This window comes from Astatotilapia calliptera, chromosome 16, assembly GCF_900246225.1.
Source record: "Astatotilapia calliptera chromosome 16, fAstCal1.2, whole genome shotgun sequence".
Classification (NCBI taxonomy): Eukaryota; Metazoa; Chordata; class Actinopteri; order Cichliformes; family Cichlidae; genus Astatotilapia; species Astatotilapia calliptera.
Window position 1 is genome coordinate 14,377,814 of NC_039317.1, and position 21,370 is coordinate 14,399,183.

At 42.3% G+C, this 21,370-nt stretch overlaps 1 protein-coding gene across 2 annotated transcripts; it reads left to right on the plus strand.

Annotated features, from left to right (window-relative positions):
* The first annotated feature begins 2,618 nt into the window (after window positions 1-2,618).
* aff3 (AF4/FMR2 family, member 3) lies at window positions 2,619-20,819 on the plus strand. Of its 2 annotated transcripts, XM_026145782.1 has the most exons (19): window positions 2,619-2,837; window positions 4,685-4,729; window positions 8,085-8,162; window positions 9,027-9,060; window positions 9,170-9,227; window positions 11,589-11,640; window positions 11,878-11,912; window positions 12,060-12,249; window positions 14,307-16,283; window positions 16,429-16,547; window positions 16,661-16,826; window positions 16,912-17,015; window positions 17,548-17,611; window positions 19,037-19,173; window positions 19,264-19,335; window positions 19,439-19,532; window positions 19,624-19,673; window positions 19,785-19,990; window positions 20,106-20,819. In XM_026145782.1, exons 1-19 carry the CDS (start codon window positions 2,766-2,768, stop codon window positions 20,225-20,227), a joined length of 3,675 nt encoding a protein of 1,224 aa, XP_026001567.1. In that variant the 5' UTR covers window positions 2,619-2,765; the 3' UTR covers window positions 20,228-20,819. The 2 variants fall into 2 exon arrangements, with proteins under 2 accessions (XP_026001567.1, XP_026001568.1); XM_026145783.1 differs by lacking the exons at window positions 2,619-2,837; window positions 4,685-4,729; window positions 8,085-8,162; window positions 9,027-9,060; window positions 11,878-11,912.
* Window positions 20,820-21,370: the final 551 nt, after the last annotated feature.

Genomic DNA, 21,370 nt, shown 5'->3' on the forward strand with positions numbered 1-21,370 from the left:
GTCGCAGAGTTATCTGTGACTGCTCCCGTGTTCGGTCTTTGACAGCTGCCATAAACAAAACCAGGAACACTGTGTTCTCTGAAGTGTGTGCAGCCCAAACCAAACTCCACATTTAATCAGTTAAAATGTTCCCTCTGTCCCTCTTTATAAAGAATATGCTGCTGTTACAGGGAAATAGCTGGTTTGAATGATCATGGTGTCACCTGTGCTTCTTTAAATCAATGAAGTCAGAACTCTAACGTATCAGCCTTTTTGTGTCCATATCTCATTCTTCTTCCGGCATCCCCCGAAAGCCATCTGAGCTAGAGAGACAGCTCATATTTTATTGTGACAAGGCAAAGTCCATCCAAGAGCCAGAGTTACTTCACAGGCCAGAATGCATTAAGCAGAATAATGGATGGGCTAGACAAACACACAGTGCCAAAATGTCAGAAAGAGAGATGATCAGACATACAGTACATTTTCTGTGGAGGGGTTGAAGCCTACAGCAGGACATGACAAATTCAATTTTCCTCACAACATGCTTTCAGCCAAAGATTTTTTTTCCATGTGAGGTAAAGCTTTGCATGTAGAACTGCCTGCTGCAAAACTAATAATCATGTTTACCTGATCTTATAGCAAGAGTAAAATCAAAACAAGACACAGGAGCGTAAATCAGGTGCAACATGAATGTCCCTTTATGGCCATAAGAGGCGTGTGAAACAATGTACACAATGTGCTTGATTTGGCTCCCTTTTTGCCAAACTTTACTACTAATATATAAAAGTGATGCATGTTTACTTTGTCGAACATGCTTGCATAGACAACTATATGTGTGCTGATTTTCTATGAGCTATAATATGTGTGAATCTATGAGACTGTTTAAAGCTGATAGGAAAGTAACGGATAACTTAAATAACCACTCATTGCAACCTGTGAATGCAGAAGAGCACATAAAATATTGCACCCTGAAGCAGATGGGCTACAGGAGCAGAAGACCACACCAGGTGCTAGCTCTGTCAGCTAAATGCAGGACAGTGAAGCTGAGTCACTGATTATTGTTGCTGAATATGTCCATCCCCTTATGATCACAGTGTGCCTGTCTTCTGATGGCTGCTTCCAACAGGATGGAGTGTTGCAAAGCTTAAATCAACTGTCTTCAAATCTTGTCTCGCTACCCTGATCCCCAACCGGTCTCTGCAGATGTCTGCCCTTCCCTGAGCCTGATTCAGCTGGAGGCTTCTTCCTGTTAAAAGGGCGGTTTTCCTTCCCACTGTCACCAAGTGCTTGCTCAAAGGGGGTTGTTTCATTCTTGTGGTTTTCTCTCTATTACTCTAAGGTTTTCACCTTAAAATATAAAGTGCCTTGAGGCAACTGTTGTTGTAATTTGGTGCTAAATCAATTTTAAATCATGCTTTTTATTTGTTTTTGTTTCTAATGTCTCTGTAAAGCACTTTGAATCACCTTGTTGTTGAATTGTGCTATACAAATAAACTTGCCTTGCCTTGCCTATATAAATCAAATTGATTTAAACTCATTACAACCAAGGTATGCATAGGAGCATCTCTAAAACACATTGAAACACACAACGCATTGAACTTTGAAGCATTTACACTACAGCAGCAGAAGACCACACCAGGTGCCACTCCTGTCAGCTGAGAACAGAAAACTGAGGCTACGGTTCTCACAGGATCGCCAGAAATTGGATAATCGAAGACTGGAACAACATTACTTGATCTTATGAGTCCTGGTTTCTGATGCAACACACCAATGGTGTGGCACATTTATTTTATTTTATTTTATTTTATTTTATTTTTTCAAATCAATGTTTCAAAGATATTGAGATATAATGTTGGGGAGGTAATGTATTTTTTTGACAGACTTCAGGCACCTTAGCGCCATAACCTACCTGTGTATTGTTGCTGATAATGTCCATCCCTTTATGACCACAACACACCTATCTTCCAATAACTACTTCCAGCAGAATAAAGCACAGTCTCACAAAGCTCAGATCATCTTGAACCTGGATTCTTGAACATGACAATGAGTTCTCAAATGTCATCAAATTTCAGTCCAGTAGAGCACCCGGGGGATGTAGTAGAGCAGTAGATTCACATTATGATGACTGTGTGATGCTAATCTGTCAGTATGGACAAAAATCTCAACAAGGTTCTGTTTTGAGAGCCTTACTGAATCTATGCCATGAAGAATTAAGGCATTTCTGACCGTAAAAGAGGGTCCAACCTGATACTAGCATGGTGTGCCTGATAAAGCGTGTATGCAGAAACCAAGTTCTTACTCTTTAGCTGTTATCAACTTCCCGTATCATGTCATGCTATTATTTTGTGCTCGCTGCAATGCCCCAAGTAACTGAAATGATAAATAAGGCTACTCATACCTTCACCCTAGACTGGATGTCCCAAAACGTTTTCTAATTCTACATCATCGAGTGTGTCGTCAGTGGTGCACTCGACAGCTGACGGCTATGATCTCCCGTTTACGCACTTCAAACTTTTCGCACATCCACAGGTCCACTGAGTCGTGATCTCTCTGGTGTGAGCTACGCGTGTCATCCGTGACGTCGCCGGACCGCCTACCTCGCCCTCGGTCTGCCTCTCCGGTGAGACTCCGCTGCCGCTGCTGCTGCTGCTGTACGGTGGACCTACGAGCCGGGACCGATGCCAGCGTGATGATGGTGGTGATGGTAGTGAGGGAAGGATCGGATCTGCTAACACCAGTCCTCACTGGTATGGACGCCGGAGGAGAGCACTGACTATCCAGGAACCATGCCTACTGTCCTCGCTGGCAAAGGGAAACTTTCCATTGTCTGCTTTCTGCTCCGATGCGCATATTCTCAGGTGAGAGGGCAAAGAGCAGGGACTAGGTCCTACTTAGAAAACAGGAGTAGACAGCTTTATGTCACTGTGCTTATTTTATAAATGTCATGGATGTAAATGCTGCGCTTCGTCCTCGCATTTAAAATGTCACAGATTTGTTCCTGAAGTAGTTCGAAAATATTATGTGAATAATAACAGGTTCATCTACATCAACTGTGTAGTTAATATTTATCACTGTGTGCAGAATCGTGCTTTTTGTACTCCTTTAAAAAATATATATATAGCATCTGTAAAATTTCCGTTTAAAGCTCAGATAGAAAAAGGCTAAAAATACCTTGAAATTGAGCATAGCTTCAGTAATTGAAGATACTTTAAGAATGTAACAGGTGGTTTGCAGCCTTGTAGGCTTGCATGCTGTTTGCTGCAGGTATTGTGACGGGTTGTGGTTTGTTTGGTCCAGAGGGGGTTTACTCATCTGGGTATTGCACCAGAGCTGGAGCCTGTGATGTTAGTAGGCATGAACTTGTTAAACACATTGCACACGTAAAGTAGCACTGTGTGACTGTAAGTGTTAGCTGATGAAGCAGGGCAGACTTTTTCCTGTGCACCGCCACAGGTACTAAAATACTATCCTTCTGTGTTTGTTTTTCATTTAGACCTAAGGCCTCATAACTGTCTTGTGGGTGTAGCAATGAGACAGCTCTTCACACACACACTATTTTCCTTCTGCAGGCTTACACTTCAGCCACTCAGACACCATAGTGAGTCATGCATGCGAGCAGAGACACACACACACACACATGAATGCTTTTGCTGCGCTACACACATGCACTGAAATGAATTATAAAGTGCAAAGGAAAAGTTAAATGTGTAATTGTCTAAAAGCAAATTGTGAAATAGAGTCAGATCATTGTTCTGCAGGTCGGGGTTGATTCGAAACATCTGAACTCAGTATTTCTGCTGATACTTGGTGCAGCACTGTCATCTGTGGCAGACACGAAAAAACAAACGAAGAAAACCAAAACTCACAGTCAAGACGAAACCCACTCCCACGACACACACGGTTACACAGATGGGGAAGTGAAAGTAGCGTGAAGCATTTATTCTTCGTCTTAATGCTTGAGCTGCGTGGTTCTGGGTTTTTCATACAAGTGAGTGTGAATTTAAATTGTGAGCTCAAGTGTTTAAAAGGATAAATGTATGTGTGTGAGAGTTAGAGACGGTGGGGTTGCCTAATGTGGATGGAAACAGAAAGTTGCTTGCAAAAGAATCAGCATCCGGCTGATTATCTGCAGCTGTGATTTCTAAGATATGAGTCATCAAGAAGCTTCAGAGTCATCCCAACTCTCACAGTTACTGTGCATGTGAGAGACTCTCAGGTTTACAGTAAAGTGCTACGCTAAGGTATGAATGCAGCTGCAGCAAAAAGGCGGGAAGCAGAATGCAGAAGGTGATTTTTTTTTTCTTTTTTCATTTTTTTAAGCCTGTTTGCATCCTTGTGATGGAGGCTGAAACGTAAAACCCGTGATCAACGCCCAGAGCGAGAAATGAACTAGCCCGTGTATTTACTGTGTGTGCGCTGACTGCATGTGCATCGCCATGTTTGCTAATCAGCGCGCCTAAGTGTGCAGTATTTGAAATTTAAATGAATACACCCACGCCTCACTTAACTGAAACTAAGATGCTCAAATATGATTTGTGTGCACAGTCAACAATAGCTCTTTATTCATTGTCTAATTGGTAACTAAACCTGCATCTTTTGCTTTGAAGTGTTTAAAAAAAATCCCTCTGTCAGGGAATATCTGTCAGTCCTAACCCTTAGTCACGTTCTCCTCAATTACCAAACATCTGTCCTTCTTTTTCCTCAGGAAAGAGGAAGCCAACACAACAGCTGTGCCAAAGATATATTTGAGGTAAGAAATAGCTCAAGTTTGATTTCAGTTGGTTTGTTTTTAAAGCATTAGCACGTATTACAACTGCCTTATTAAATTTGCCACCTCATATTTGAGATGTGTCTTGCACTTCTTACAGCTCTTTCATTTGATTGCATGTTTTTGCAGAGTCATTTCAGTCTGTCTTTAGACTCAGAAGGCTGATTACAATTACATTAATGCTTAAGAGGAGAAAATGCCAGCAGCAGCTCATTTGTGGACTGCAGCCTGTGCATATATGCATATATATGCATTATCAGTTCATCTGCATTTGCTGAACACTTCTGTCATAAATGTCAGGAAACAGTGGAAGATATCCAGCTTTTTTCCACAATCTACACTAACATTTAGATGTCATTTTGTCTTTGACTTTGGGATCTCAGGATACAGTAGCATTGATGATTATTATTGATATATTTTAATAGAACACATGTGATAACATGGTTAATAATCCAGTATCAGATGCTATCTGGTCGACACTAGTGTGTAGTAGATTGTGGTTATTATTGCACCTTGAGGTTGATACCAGAAGTTTGTGCTTGTGTATCAGTTCATCTGGTTGCCTTATCACCACCCAGTAGCTGTAACTCTTCTCTTGTGCACCTTTTTTCTACAGTTACAATTGTTTTCCACACCTCTCACCTTTAACAATTAGGAAGTTATATGATAAATTAAACAGAAACTCCTCGTAGTGCAAAAACAAGAAGCATTTTAATTACAAAAACATACACAGATTTTTCTTTTATTTAAAGTTACTAAATGTTTACTGTTGACTGATACCACCTAATCATTCTGACCATAATTAACCAGATCTGAGTGTGTGCCGAGCGGCCCACTGGTCTAAGTTGCTACCCTGTGGACGGTCACTAGTGTAGACTGAAGAGCAGGGCAAAGAAGAAGAATAGAGTTACAGAGGACCTGTTGGGGAAAGGTGGGAGGAAGATAGCAACACATAATACTCCACCTGGGAGATACTGTTGTTTTTAATGGAGAAAAGGGAGTGAGGGCTGGTGCTGTGTCCTTGGTGACTAAAGGAGAAGAGATAATGAAGTGAAAGGATGAGCGGAGAGAGGAAACACACACCCTCCAAGGCTTAATGCTGAGGGTGGGAAGAGGGAGGAGGAGAAGAGGGAGAGAGAAAAAAAGTAATTTAATGTACATATATATGTGTGTGTGTGTGTGTGTGTGTGTGTGTGTGTGTGTGTGTGTGTGTGTGTGTGTGTGTGTGTGTGTGTGTGTGTGTGTGTGTGTGTGTATACATTATTATTTTTTGTCTTCTCTCTATCTTTTGTTTTTTCTTCTTTGGAAAGAGCCAGACTAGACTGTTTACCCCGAATTCCTGATTTTATGCCAAGCTAAGCTAACTGGATGTGGGTTTTATTAAACGCACAGATAATAAGAGTGCTGATAATTTACTTACCTGAACTCTTAAACAGAGTAAGTGCAGCAAATTAACCAAAATGTTAGCTGAATCCTTTAAGATCAGCTCCACCAACTCTCTGCCGCACACACACAAAAACACACTCACGCAGATCTTCTGACATCAGATCTGATAAAGCATGACCTTTTCCAGAGCATGCTCACCGCTTCAGCAGCCAAGAAACCCTCTGCTTTTGTTCTTTACCCAACGATTGCTGCATGCACGTATATATTAGAGCCAGAGCTGCCATGCTTCCACATTGGGACACATCTGAGGAATCACATGAGCTAAAATGGGGGATGAATGGTACAAAATCAAGACGTTTTGTTAGCATCTATGAGCTCTGGTTAGTCTGACTGCGGGCAATCTAATCAGAAGAGATTATGATCAGAGCTGGAGCAAAGGCGGTGTTCTGTGGATGCACTGCCTCCTGCGTGTGCCTGGTTTCCTCTCAAGCGCTGTGCAGAGAGAACAAATAAGAAATGGCGCACATTCTCGTAATAGTCCAGGTGTATAATAGTGTGTATTTACCACAGACTTTCACATGTCACCTCAGGGCGAGCTGCAACACACACACACACGCAAACGCGCACACACCATCACAGTCTAATCTGTAAGTAGTAACACAGTTAATCATTTGAAATATACTATAATGTGTCATGCATCTAATGTCTGCATGGAAGCTATTATTAGAACAAACAACATAATGCACAGGTACTCATCAGACTGACAGGCCTGACATCTGTTATACTAACCAAGAAATATACAGATTTTATGAGACATCCCCATTAAAACTGCTTCAACTGTGGTCGACCAAGATTTATTTTTTAAAATGTAATGCATGTAATCTTAAAGTCTGAGAAGTTTAGAAAATGTCCATCACAAGTTCCTCGAATATGAAGTTGTGTCTAAAACTAGTACAACTGTCTCAGTGTACAGGAAATCAAAAGCGAATGCTGATCTCTCTTTCTGTATAAATGAGTTATCAGGTGAACAGTTAGTAACCTGAATAGCACAACCCCCCCCCACCCCCACACACACACACACACACACACACACACACACACACACACTGTGGGAGCACATTTAATCTGTGGTAATAGCTGAAACACTGCATGCCACAGGAGTGAACCGAAGACCCTGCACTTTGTAAGTAAAGCAGTGTTTCCTGTAGCAGTCCGTGACGGGTGGGTCGATGATTCTTTTACTTACTTCCTTCTAAGATCTTTGAGGAGATATTTAAAACAGATCAATCCAGCAAAGCTACGTTTTCACTTTTATTGCATGTTCTACAATTGGTGATTGTACCGGCGCACTCAGCACTGATGAGCACTCGTTGCGGTTCGCTTCCAGATGTCTTTCATGCTCTTCTCCCCAGGGCTTCCTTCCACAACAAATGTTGTGATGAGCTTTTTGTGTGTGTTCTGACTCACGTATTGAATACCTTTGAAAATGCAGAATGAAAAATGCAACAGCTCTATGGTGCAGTCCTCCTGAAAACTGCAAAATCATGTCTATTTCTAATTTTATTAGATCACACTTTGAGCCCAAAATGTTCCGTTTTGTTCACATTCAAAGCTAGTGAGCCGCTGTTACATGCACCTGTTTTTGTACACCGACAGCTCTGGTGAGCCGGGGGTTTTAATTCACTGCACACTGATCACAGATGTTTCAAGCGTGCAATTCACATCTCTCAACTTACAGTAGACAGGGACGCTAACCCATATTCACAGCCAGACACGCTCCCCCTGGTGGGGAGGAACAGTGTTCATAATTAGAGTCAGCTGTTAAACATGGTGCTCAGGACTGTAGAGAAATGAAGAAAGTTCTGCTGATTTAGTATTCAGGAAGATTCATCCATCACAGTGGCATTTCACCATTGGCCTTTGACCCCAAATCTGCATTTCTGCTAAACAGGACATGACCCAGTCCTGGAGGGACTTTGGGGACTCCTTGAGGCGTGACCCAGCACAACGAATCCTGTACAACTCTAAGGTATGTCTGTGACAGCATTTCGATCCGGTTGACGTTTGAACCTTGATTCTATTCTGTTGTAGATTTGCTGCTGTGCTTGGGATCTTTGTCCTGTTGCATGACCCAGTTTTACTCAGACTTCAGCTGTTGGACAGATGGCCTCCTATTTGACTCTAGAATAATGTGATATACAGAGTTCATAGTTGACTCAGTTACAGCAAGATGTCCATGTTGTGGGGCTGCAAAACCAGCCCAAATCGTCACCCATCCACCACCGTGCTGACAGTTGATATGAGATATTTGTGCTGATTTGCTGTTTGGTTTTCTCCAAACGTGGCACTCTGTGTTATGTCCAAACATCCAAATACTTAGATCTCCTCTGTCCAAAGCACTGTGTTACAGACGTCTTGTGGTTTTTTCCAGATGTAACATGTTGTTTTTAGAGAGAAGAGGCTTTCTCCGGTTCTACTTGTAGTGTCACAAACTTTAACATTTAACATGTTAACTAAGGCCTGTAGATATTGCTCTTTGGTTTGTTACTATTTTTCTAGAGGTTTGCACGATCTGACCTGGAGGTGAAGCTGTTGGGATGTAAATTCCTGGGAAGATCTGCAGGTTTTAAAATTTTGTTCAACTGCTCAGACTTTCACCTCCTGGTTCTCATCTGTGTTTGAGGTTGAAGGACTGAGATTACGCTCGCTGTTTCTGAATCAGCGTGTCTGTGGTTGACAAGGAAAAACAAATGTGTGAAAAAAACCAAACCTCAATCACTTCTGGTGATTTTCCTGCATATTATGAGTCAATGTTTATCTATAGGGACGACACATTTTTAACTGTTAAAAGTGAGATTTACTTACAGTTGTTTTGTTGTCTGTCTTTCCAAAGGATACCAAACAGCCAATTACACAACAAAGGCAAAGTATGTTTTTGCCGATTTTTCTGTCAAATTTGAATATCTGACATTTGTCATCATTTACAAGCAGCTCCCTGTTATTAGTGTTGTAATCTGGTTTCTTTCTCTCTGTCAGACCGAGGGGATGTTCCGCTGCGAATGGCCCGTCACCCTCATGTGGCCCCCCACAAATCGTAAGTGTGGCCTAAGGAAACACGATCCTCTGATGTTCCTCAAGCTTGAGCTGCTTCTGTAGCGCGCACACATACACACACACACAGAGTGATGAAACACATCACAAATACTCGTGCGTGTCACGAGAACTTCTGTAAACTGTATTCATCAACCTCATCGTGTCAGTAGCTGCGAGGAAAAACACGAGTGATAGCGAAAGAGGGGCGAGAGATGTAGACATCTCAGGTCAATCAGCTAACGGTGTTCCAGGCTACAAGTCGGGTTAAAGGTTACTGAACATTCCTGAAAGCTGTCAGTGGAGACCGATGTGCTGCTGTTTGTTAACTTTTTACATCCTCCTTTTAACGTGAAACACATGTTGAGTGGTGTAAGCCAACTATACAATTTCACAACCTTTGTTATGTAAGACAGAATTTTTTTTTTTTTTGAGGGGGGGGGGGGGTGACTTTACTAAAATATTTATAGAAAGTTCTTTTTAAACATTTGAACATGTTTCTGCAATGTAAATAAAGCTTGTGCAGTTACATAATATAACCAATACATAACCAGTCATCTTTACTGAAGACAATATTGAGTAAAGGGTTTAGCAGTGATTGGTTAATCTGACTTAGTTATCTTTGTATAGTTTAAGAGCCAAAGGTGCTTAATTTATGTGGTTTTGAAACTGAGTTTTATTTGTTTTGGGGAGAGAAATAACTGCATTGAAATTTAATTTTGAAATCAAAAGAAACTTAAAGTACTGTACAAAAGACTTAAACCACCACTCAACTCTTTATATTTTATTTCCAAGGAGCCAGACTTTCTTGTCATTTTGAAAGTCTTGCAATGTTTTTCTTTGGACTTTGGTTGATTTTTTTATTTAGTCCTTGTACCTGACCATTTTCAGAGGAATATTTTGTTTGGTTTTGCAAAAAACACTAGGCTAGTGGTCTCAAAGTCAGTCCTTTGTTATCTTGGCAGTGTGCTTAGGTTCGTTGTCTTGTTGGAAAATTAACCATTGCCCCAGGTCCAAAGGGCTCAGGAGCAGGTTATCATCAAGAATGTCTCTATACCCTGATTAGTGTCCGGATTCAGTCCTCCTTCTGAAAACATCCCCATAGCATGATGCTGCCACCACTTTAGGGATGATATTTTCAGGTGATGATGGCATTCACACCAAAAAGCCACACCAATTTTTTGTTTTTGCTCAGACCAGAGAATTTTGCTTTTTATGGTGTCCTTTGGCAAACTCCAGTTGAGCTGTCATGTGATTTTACTGAGGAGTGTCTTCATCTGGCCACTCTACATCACAGGGCTGGCTGGTGGAAGCTTCTCCTCTCTCCACAGAGCAATGCTGGAGCTCTGTCAATGTGACCATCAGGTTCTTGGTTACATCTCTTATTAAGACCTTTCTACCCCAATCGCTCAGATTGGCAGGGTGGCTAGATCTTGAAGACTCCTGCTGGTTCCAAACTTCTTCCAGTTACGGATGATGGAGGCCTCTGTGCTCACTGGGGCCTTTTAAAGCTGCAGAAATTTTTCAGTATCATTCCCCAGGTCTGATCCTTGATACAATTCTACAGGTCTGCAGACAATTCTTAGACTTCTTGGCTTGGTTTATACTCTGAGAGGTACAGTCAGCGATGGCATCTTATATAGACTGCCGTGTGTCTTTCCAAATTTCCAAATTATCCAGTCAGCTGAATTTACTCCAATACAAGTTGGAGAAACATCTGACAGATGATCAAGGGAAGCAGGATCCACCTGAGCTCAATTATGAGTGTCATGGCAACATGTATTTGATACATGTTATACTTTTGTTTTGTTTTTTTAATAAATTTGCCAGAATTTTACACAAACGTTTCATTTTGTCTATATGGGGTCCTGAGTGTAGAATTTTCAGATGAAAAATAATGAGGGGTGGCTGAAGACTTTCACACTCTTTTTCACTGCACTGCAGCTCTTAATTTTTGAAGACATTAATAGACGGAGCTGTTCATGGAAATGCAAATGTCAGACTTTAAACACCGTTGAAGTGTTTACCTTATAATGTCAAATTGAGCCCATTTGAGAACACTGCAGATAACCATCCAGATAAGTGAGTGGATTTAAATCATGTCCTGGTTGCACCCTCATGTAGTTTCCACTAATGAATATATGTCTGAAGATCTGTGGGCTGTGTTCAAACTTATCATTTCAATAAAGAAGAACACAAACGTTTGGAAGTGCTGAAAATTTGAAATGCATCATTCTGATAGACTGATTAAAAAAAAATGTATCAGATCGAATCAAGTATGGGCTGTGAAAGGTGGTTGTCCAGCAGGAGAGATTAGGTTTCAGTTGGTTCTTGGCTTTGTGACTGTGTATTTGTTGGTTTACAGCATGCTCGCCGATGACTTGAAGCTGAGCAGTGATGATGAGGAAACTCCCACGGTAGGTAACACTCATCTTCCCATATTGTTGATCATTTCTTTGTCAGTAGTCTTGGCCTGAGGCGGACATGATTAGAAGATATTGAGAATCCTTGAGGAGACAGAGAGACTATGCGGGAGAGTGTGTGAGGACAGAGAAAGCCAAAGGGAAAGAAAAAGTGCCTGGCTTCTCCTCTTGAATGACACTTTTTCTAATGTGTATAATAACAAATTACTGTGTTTGTTTTGTGTCCCACAGGTGATTCATGAGTCAGCTTCCTGGGACAGACACAGGTACCTGCTTACAAATCCTTCACTTCCTTTTCCTTTTTCTTCTGTATACCTGTAAATATGAGTTAAATATTGTGAATAACAACAGTATATATGCCTGCGTACCCCCTCTGACCCCTCTCTGATGTTTGTGTGTGTGTTGACTGACAGCCTGTCAGCACAGCGAGCGCACACACATGGCAGGCGGGTGAGACATTCCAGCTCAGACTCCTCAGGCTCAGACTCCACCAATGAGTCAGGCAGCAGTAGCTTTCATTCCCGGAGCCCAAGCCGGAGTCCAGAAGTTCACCCTGATCCCGAGTCGCCTGCCAACATCCAGCCACTGTGCAACAACAAGGAGGTACCAAATGCTGAAGCTACAGCCTCCCCGTCTGCGTTCTCCGTCTTCTCTGCCCATGTCTCACTTGTTTCTCTCCTTCTCTGTTTATGAGCCTGAGGGTGATTTCTCTGCAGGGAGTTGTGGGCTTTAAGGCAGTTGACAGCAGGTGTGGAGAGGGACAGAGCAATGAGGAATGCATGCAAGTGGGAGAGGAAGAGGACTTGGGGGTTGAGGGGCAGAGGTAGCTCGGAGAACTAGTGCGTAGGTGTCATTTTAAAAGTGTGACTCTTAAAGAGAGAAGCCCTCGGGATGTGGAAGTCATCAAAACCTGAATTCGGGTTGACAGTTACAACTAGACCTTTTTCAAAAAATAGATATTACAGTAAAAATAATGTGGACTGCTTGTTTGTTATTATCTCAAATAAATACAGATAGGGTGTAGGCCAGGGTATGGGCTGTTGGAGGTGGGGGGCATTGTAGATGTGTGTTGTGTGGGAAATGAAGGGGAAACCAGCTTCTCTTCTATGAATGCAAGGCCCTGTATGACATAGCATAGACTGTATTACTGAACATGCACAACATTGGGCCCCTATATAGAGGAAGGGAGTGTGTTTGTGGGGAGGGAGGGGGGGTGTAAACCATGTGTTTTTCATTTACGTCAAGTATTTGAGTGTCTCCCAAGGAACAGATGGGGGGTTGGAGTTGTGGAAGCAGCAAATCCAGAGTTCCAGGTAGTGAGAAAAAAAAGGGAGGGACAGAAAAGTAGGAGGGGAGGCAGTCAAGAGGGCACAAGAGATGCAGTGTCTTCTCTGGAAAGGGAGCGAAGGATGAGGGTAGGAGGGCAGAGGGGTCACTGTTTGGCTTGAGGAGTGGAGGTTTAATTTAGCTCCTGGTCAGCGAAGACAGAAAAGAAGTGAGCACGTAAGAGAGAGAGACGTTTGCGCTCCAGCTGTGAGTAAACTCTTTGTTGTTGTTGTTTTTTTACGTGAGTAAAAAGCTCCTACTTTCCTTCTGATTCTTATGGTTAGCAAGCCAGTTGTTGAGCAAACATTAAGTGAGTCATTTGGTATAAGTGGATGAGGGGTTGAGCTACTGTAACCTCAGTCCGAGTCCACTGAGCATGCGTTGGAAAGTATGCTGTTGAAAGGTTCTAATGTTGGAATTTATTTATGAGTCATAATCCAGATTTGTCATTTGGACTTTAAATAGTTTCACAACAGCTGAGCCGGTGAGGTATTTTCTCATGTGCTGTGAAAGTATTACAGTTTTACATGTTTCTATTAGAATGTGCAGATAGTGTGATATAAACACATTTGGGTGAGGCTTGTATCATTCCTTACGATGGTTGAATGTAAGATTAAGTGATCCGGAATCGTCTGTTCGCCCTGGATTATCACAAAATTAGCCCATAATGATGCAAAATAGGTCAGGAGGTTTAATTACTCTCCTACTTATAGTAGTAGTGTAATATCTTGTTTTTTTTTTTAGTAGTATTTCATGATTTAATGTTTGACCTTTCGATTGCACGTGTAGCCTGCAAAAAATTTACTGCATAATAAAGTCCTAACCTCTTGCTTTATTAGAAGCCCCTGCAATCTGGCAAGTCTCCACTGCTTTAGCATCGAGCTGTTTCTTTCCTCAAACTACTGAAATCATTCCACACTCTGTTCTATAAAATTATTTTTTTATGATTGAATTGTTCACTCACTTTTTATATCCTTTTGTGTCTGCTTTCTAGACACATTCAGATCAGGTTGATGTAAATAAGAATAGGTTGATGACAACTTTTAAGGACCTCTTTAGCCAGCATTGCCTTTTTATGTTGGAAGTAGTTGAAAAAAGTACATAAAATAGAATTATAATTAATTCAGCCAGTGGCAGTGATAAAATGCTGTGTGCATATGGCTATGTCAGTAATAATAATTCAGATCTACAGTGGCTATAGCTGCATAATAGCATTTTTATTATGTTGTTCCAGCCTATTTCTGTATGTTGAAATCCTCACAATCCCCGACTGTCATCAATATTTTATGATTAATTTGTCTTTTTATCTCTCTCTTTTTCTGTGTTTTCTTAAGCCTGATCACCCCCCTGCTGCCCAGTGGCAGTTAGATAAATGGCTGAAGAAGTCGCGGAAAAAATGTGCCAGCACTGAGCAAAATCCCTCCCAGACTATTCCAGGACGCCTGCACTCTCCCCACACCCACCGAGCCCCATCCCCAGCAAGGTCATTTGACAGCAATCAGGAATACAGCCCTAGCCAAAGCCCTATTCCCAGCCCACAGTTCAGTTACAGCAACAACAACAGCCCCCTTCCAAGCCCTGGTTACAGCTACTGTCCAAGTCCGAGCCCATTTACCAGCACTTGTCAAAGTCCCAGCCCTAGTCCAAGGCACAGCCCAATTCCAAGTCCAGTTCTAAGTATTTGCCCCAGTCCATGTGGGACACTAAGAGACAGCCGTAGTCCTAGCCCTATAGCTAGAGATCCTCCAAGAAGCCCGAGTCCCAGTATACCTGCTCCTTCCAGGGTTTGTCACTACCCTGAGTTTCAGAGTCAGAATCAACCTCAACCCAGTCAATCAACCAATTCCCACAGGATAAAAATTAGGCCATGGATCGCCCCGGTGTCTGACACTAATACAAATATCAAGTCCACGAGTAATACTCATCTTCAGCCATCTCACAAACACAGACCCAAGACTCGACCACCACAGGACCAAGGCCAAAGTCAGACTAAATCAAAGGCTTCTGTCATTTTAACCTCTAGTCAGAATCAAAGCCACACATCTAGACCCAAGCCTAACTTTTATCCAAGCTCTAAACAGCTGGCTGATGTGTCCCAAACTAGAAACACATCACAGCTTGCGCAAATCCAGGGAAGCAGGTCCAGTCACAAGCCCCGACCTCCATTTCAACCAAATTCTCAACATAGCCCCACAAGAGCAAAGCATTTAGTCCCTACTGCTCGTGAAACCAATCCTCTTCATAATTCTCAATCTACCTCCAGAGCTGCTAGTAATCCTGGTTGTGGGCCAAACTCTCAGTCCATCCCTGGCCTCAAAAAACACAGGTCCAAGTCTTGGGAGGCCACTGCCCCCACCACTGTGAATGTTAATCACGCGAAAACAACACCGAAAAAACCTCAAACTAAGAAACAGGAGGTGGAACGCAGAAGAGATCATCTGACCACAGGAGAGGGGAGAAAACACGAGAGAAAGGAAGATAGACAAAAGGAAAAACAGCAAGGGAAACGGGAGCAAAAGGAAGACAGGAGGCTGGCTGAGGAGCAGCTATTGAGACGGTCCTGGATCCAGAGTTCGGCTGAAGAAGAGGAGGGGGAAGAGGAGGAAGGAGTGACGGAACAGGACAGGAGGAGAGAGGAGACGGCAAGAGAGGAAAGTCGGAGGAAGAGGGAGGCGCAACAACAGCGACATAAATGGGAGGCCAAACATAAAGTCCCTACCAACCACTCACATCAGCAAGGGGGGACAAAAAAGCGGGGAAGAAGTGAGGAGGAGAGACAGTTCCAGCCAGACCCGTCGCCTCCTTCATCTTCACGGTCCCCAACTCCTCAGAGAACATCCTCCTCATCCTCTTCTTCGTCCTCATCGAGTTCAGATTCTGAATCTGAATTTCAAGCTCCGATTACCAAAGTCCCAGCAGACTCCACCTCTCAGAGGAAACTCGCCAAGCCAGGGCAACAGGGCCCAGGAAGGCCTGACGCCAGCAGGCCTAAGGTGGTGCAGCAGAGACAACCGAGCTCAGGTAACCCGAGTGAGGACCAGCAAAGTGCGGGGAAGCAAAAACTCTACACCCTCGTCCCCTTTGGACGAGGGAACAAGGCTGCACCCCACTCCCAGCGAGGGCTCCGAAATCTGGTGGTGCACATAGACCTCTGTCTTCTCAAGAGGGTCCCAGACACTGCTACTCAATCCACTCCTAAAAAAACCTCCTCTTCCTCCTCATCCTTATCAGCCAAGGACAAGCAAATTGAGACTATGAAACACCTGCACGTCCCTGAGACACAGACTAAAGACAGCACAAGAAAGCGCAAGGTAGACAGTGTTTCCTTTCATTCTTTGCCAAATGTGACGTGCATGTCCACAGAAATGGAATAAATCATTGTGTTCTGCAGGAAAAATGTCATTTGAATACTTTTGTATGGTCTCATGATGTACATGTGTGTTTGTGTGTGACCAGCTGGAGAATGGTGTGTCACACAGAGAAAACAAGAGGAGTTATGCAGACAAAACCTCAGGCCACACAGAGTCGTCATCTTTCACAGCTGAGACCGTAACGACTGATACCGTGGACAGTGGGTAAGAAAAACTATGACGACACACTTCAGTTTGCACATACAGCCACGTGGCATGCACACCCAGTTGCACCGATGCAATTTAATCCCATATTATGTGGCATTTGTATCAATCAGGTGTGTGGAGGACGATTTGGACAGTAAGAGGCCGCTGTCTCCGCTGTCTCCCTTGTCTCCCCGGCCCCAGAGCCCCGAGATCCCCAAGTCTAACTCCAAAACAAAAGCTGCAGAACAGCATCACACCCACAAGAACAAAGACAAGAACAGAGATTCTGCGATAAAGGTAGCATAAACAGCTACTCTAAATAATGCCAACTCCACTTATTCCAACCATTTTTGCTCATCCTCGTCTCCTTTCGTGCACTCAGCCCAAGATGGAAGTGGAGTGTGTGAAAGTGTCGAAGCAGCCCCAGCCACCACCTGAGTCCTGGAGCACTGCAGCACAAAGGGGGACTGTGCCAAACCACGAAACGTGAGCGATCCCGCGTAGTCCACACAGTCCATTCCTGCACAGCCCACACTGCCTTTCTGTCATATAAAAACACAGACTGACAGTCTATGTAATCTTAATGATGATATGTAAACAGGATTATGTAAAAAGATTCCACAAAAATCACTATAATTAACCCAGATTGCATTTCAGACAATGTGTAATTAGATCATAATGAAGTTGTCAGGGGTCACGTGATTACATTTTGTTCATGTCTTTTAAAATTTTGAACTATACTTTAAAATTAGGAAACCTTTGCGATAAACACAAAACCCCATGTTTCACAGTAGATAAGGTCATTTGATTTACCCAAGTGTAAGTGCTGAATATTCAAAATACATTTAATTTGCTTTGCTAATACACTTTTTAATTGAAAAACATCACCAACATTCAGTACTTTCATTTTGAGACCATTACATTTTCCCTTATATCACGAATGCTCTGCATGATCTCATAAAATACTCTTTACAGTCTGTAATCAACGTTATTGTGTGTTTGTCTTTTTTTTTCCTAGTCCTCACCATGCTGAGTACTACTTACATGAAGCCAAAAGGATGAAGCACCGTGCTGATGCCATGGTGAGTCTTTGATCTTTGCTTGAATATAAATTCTTAATATTGAAATTATAGTTATTGCAGATAACGTGGAAGAAGTTTGGAGCTTATTTATTTATTTTTTAAAATCTGTGTTCATTAAGCATGCAGTTCTTTGTCTCTGTGTAGCTTTGCATGATTCACAGTTCAAAATAATCCTTCTTTGTGCATTTCTGGACTGTGATGTAGCTCCTCGCTTACAGTGTCTCCGAAATCACAGACTGCATTTAAAAGATGGGCATAGCTACTGTGACATCACCCATCTGGATTATGAACATGGAAGACCCTTGTTAACAAAGTGACCATACTTGGATGAGAGTAGGGAATGCTAATTTATCAGCTAATGTTAACAGGCTTGGTTTGGATGCAGCACCCAAAAACTTTGTGGGTGCACTGCAAAATCAGTGTTACATATAAATAAAATACACAATCCAAAATTTCACTCAGTGAAACAGCGCAAAACTATTCGACAGTTTGTAGCTCACATTATTACTTGTTATTTGTCGGATAATAGAAGTAAAAATTAAAAAACAACTACTCTTAATGCAGGCGTTCACAACGACTGCGTGATGGATTCATTTGTTTTTTCAAACTGAGCTTGAGTTTTCAGATTTTTCCGACCAATCAGACCACTGCATTCAGCAATAAACGTGCACCAATACTGAATATACAAATAGTGAAATAATCCAATTTTACCTCAGACACAGACACTGCTCTGGGTCAGTCGGCTCTCTAAAATGATTTCTCTCCCTCCTAAGATGTGTTCCCAACTCTGCCAACATGAGCTCAAACTGCCCCACTGACATCCTGAAATATGCACGACAGCGGCCGCGATACAGCTTCACCTCCTGAAATTCTCCATGCTGCTGCCTTTTCCTGGGAATCGAATGAACACAGACTCTCAGTTTCTTCTTTTTCTCGTTTAGAAACCTCAGGAGCAGCTGATCATCCCAAACAAATTAGAGACCAAAACTTTTTTTGTGCCAGGCTTTAAGTGCTATAGTGTAAATATGCCTATCAAGTTAGACATTTTAACATTGGGGTCTTTGTGGATTGACTTTTTTTTTTTAAGTGGCCAATCCAGGAATTGCAAGAACCATCTGAAATGAAACATTTACAGCACTTTGAAGCATACCCTTACAATAAAGATTACACTGACACCATCTTCTGGTATAAATTGGTTTATATCAGGGCGATTGGGGTGCCAGCCATACGTACAGCCAGTTTAGAATCACTAAATAACCTAACATTTTGGCTTCTTTTGCCTCTCCAACTGTGGGAGGAAGCAAGCTACTGGATTCAAACCCAGAACTTTTTTTCTGTGACAGTGCTAAACATGTATCACTGGGCTGCCCAAAAAAAATTAACAAATAAAATAATATTTTGCCTCTTTTGATTATTTCTTTCCAGGTCGACAAGCTAGGGAAGGCTGTGAACTATGTTGATGCTGCTCTCTCGTTCATGGAATGTGGGAAGGCAATGGAGGAAGGGCCGCTCGAAGCAAAGTCTCCTTATACCATGTATTCGGAAACAGTGGAGCTCATTAGGTGAATGACATTTCAATGCTAAAGCGGTCACAAGTCATTTGGATTTGGATATGTGCATAAACACAAATTGTGGCTCTGGTGTTTCTTAAGGTACGCAATGAAGCTGAAGAGCCACTCTGGCCCCGGGGCGAGACAGGAAGACAAACAGCTGGCGGTTCTGTGGTACATATTTCTTCATCTCATCTGTTTAAGCCACATCTATCATCATACTGAAGGACGTGCATTTTGAGGATAATTTTGCGCCATGTCCGACTCTTACCCACAGTTTCCGATGCCTGGCCCTCCTTTACTGGCAGATGTTTCGCTTGAAGAAGGATCACGCGCTGAAATACTCCAAAGTGCTGCTGGATTACTTTAAGGTACATCTAAAAACAAGTCATTTACTTGAAAACAAGTCAACTTTTATGTGTGGATGACACGTCAATAAGCCTTGTTTGCATGTTGTTACAGAGCTCTCCTAAAGTGCCTACTACCCCACCCGGTTGGAGTGACTCTGGGAAGTAGGTGGATGATAACTTTGAATGATCGGCCTTTTCTTCAGCCCATTTAGTCCACTGAAACCACCGCTGATTGCCCATCACTCTGTTGTGTATGTGTGTTTTCACTCTTAGGGGTACAGGAGGACCCCCCTCTTCACTCTCGCCTAATACCAAACACCTCGCACGGGTTTCCCACGAGGGCAGCAGCTCTGCCTCCCTCATAAGCATTCCCCACCGTATCCACCAGATGGCAGCAACTCACCTGAACATTACCAACAGTGTGCTGTACAGCTATGAGTACTGGGAGGTGGCAGACAACCTTGCAAAGGAGAATAAAGGTAGTGGTGATTTAAATGGGAAATAAAAAGGGGAGAGATTACCATGAAAATATGTCAAATGCATTTTGGTTTTCAGATGTTTTAAGACCAATATCTTTTTTTTCTTCCTCATCAGAGTTCTTCAACTACTTGAATACTTTGTCTGGGCCATTGACTCTTCACAGTAGCATCGCTCACGCTGTCCAGTACACCAGGCAGGCCCTTCAGTGGATACGCATTAGTGCCAAACTCAACTAACTTAGAAAGGATTCACTATAACCTGCCCACTGGATCTCATTGACGGTAGAGGAGGTAAAACTCTGGAGAGCACTGAGATGGATGAACTCCCACAGAGCCTAATAACCCCCACAGTATGTTTTGGTGCATACGCTTCCTTACTGTGTGCACATTAAATGAGCCTCTTAACCATTTGCCAAATGTCCCTCGGACCTTGGAGGATTCACATGTATGTTCAAATTCACCCGGAAAGCCTTTTTCATACTTTGGAAGTAATCGTTAATCTAGCGGACTTTTTCTCAAGGGGCCAAAGCAGGAGAATATCCTTAAAAAAAAAAAAAGACCTACAACTAGAGAACTTGTTTGCATCTTTTGCTAATGAGGGTTGTAATGATGTACTTTTTTTCATTGTTTTTACTGTGCAATATTTGATGGATGGTTTGTTTTTAGAAAAAAAAGAGGAAGACTTGCAAGAGAATAAAATGTTTGTCCCTTTTTATTTTTGAGTGTGGAGTTACATAAAGAAACTTTGTACTGAAGACGTCCCTCTGTCGGTTTACAAATTGGGTCTGGTTAAGGGTTACATGGAAATACATACAGGATGATAATCTTTTCCCTCAATGAGGAATATTTCTTCTAATAATCAGCGTGTGAAACCCATCAGAAACCACTGGATGATGGCTGTATATAGTGCTTTTCTACTCTGAGCACTCAAAATGCATTTTACTAGAAGCCTCATTCTCCCAATAACACACAAATTCTTACAAGTGCTTTTTTCTACACCTAAGCACGCCCTGTCTAACATTTGCACACTCCAGTGGATGCACTAGATTTAAATATCATCCCCAAGAATACTTCAACATGCAGACTGGAGTAGCTGGGAATTGAACTACTGACCTTCTGATTAATAGACTGCCTGCTCTACCCCAATGTTGAGATTACTTGAGAGAAAAAATGTAGGTGGCTAATCAGAGGCAACATGTGTTGCATGTGTTTCAGTGTACTTAATGAACCTTTAAATAAGTGCAGGTGTACGTTTATAGAAAGCTACTTTGCATATTTTTGACCTTACTTGTGAATAAGGACTGCTCAGATGAACACACTTTCTTATGAATGTTTCTCATTAGGAAACTTAGTTCCTTTGATGATTTGGAGGAGGATCTT

Coding starts and splice junctions, on each gene's coding strand:
- aff3 (XM_026145782.1), top strand. CDS start 2,766: ATGCCTACTGTCCTCGCTGGCAAAGGGAAACTTTCCATTGTCTGCTTT. Junction 16,548..16,660: donor ACTGATACCGTGGACAGTGG/GTAAGAAAAACT, acceptor TGTATCAATCAG/GTGTGTGGAGGACGATTTGG. Junction 16,827..16,911: donor ACAGAGATTCTGCGATAAAG/GTAGCATAAACA, acceptor TCGTGCACTCAG/CCCAAGATGGAAGTGGAGTG.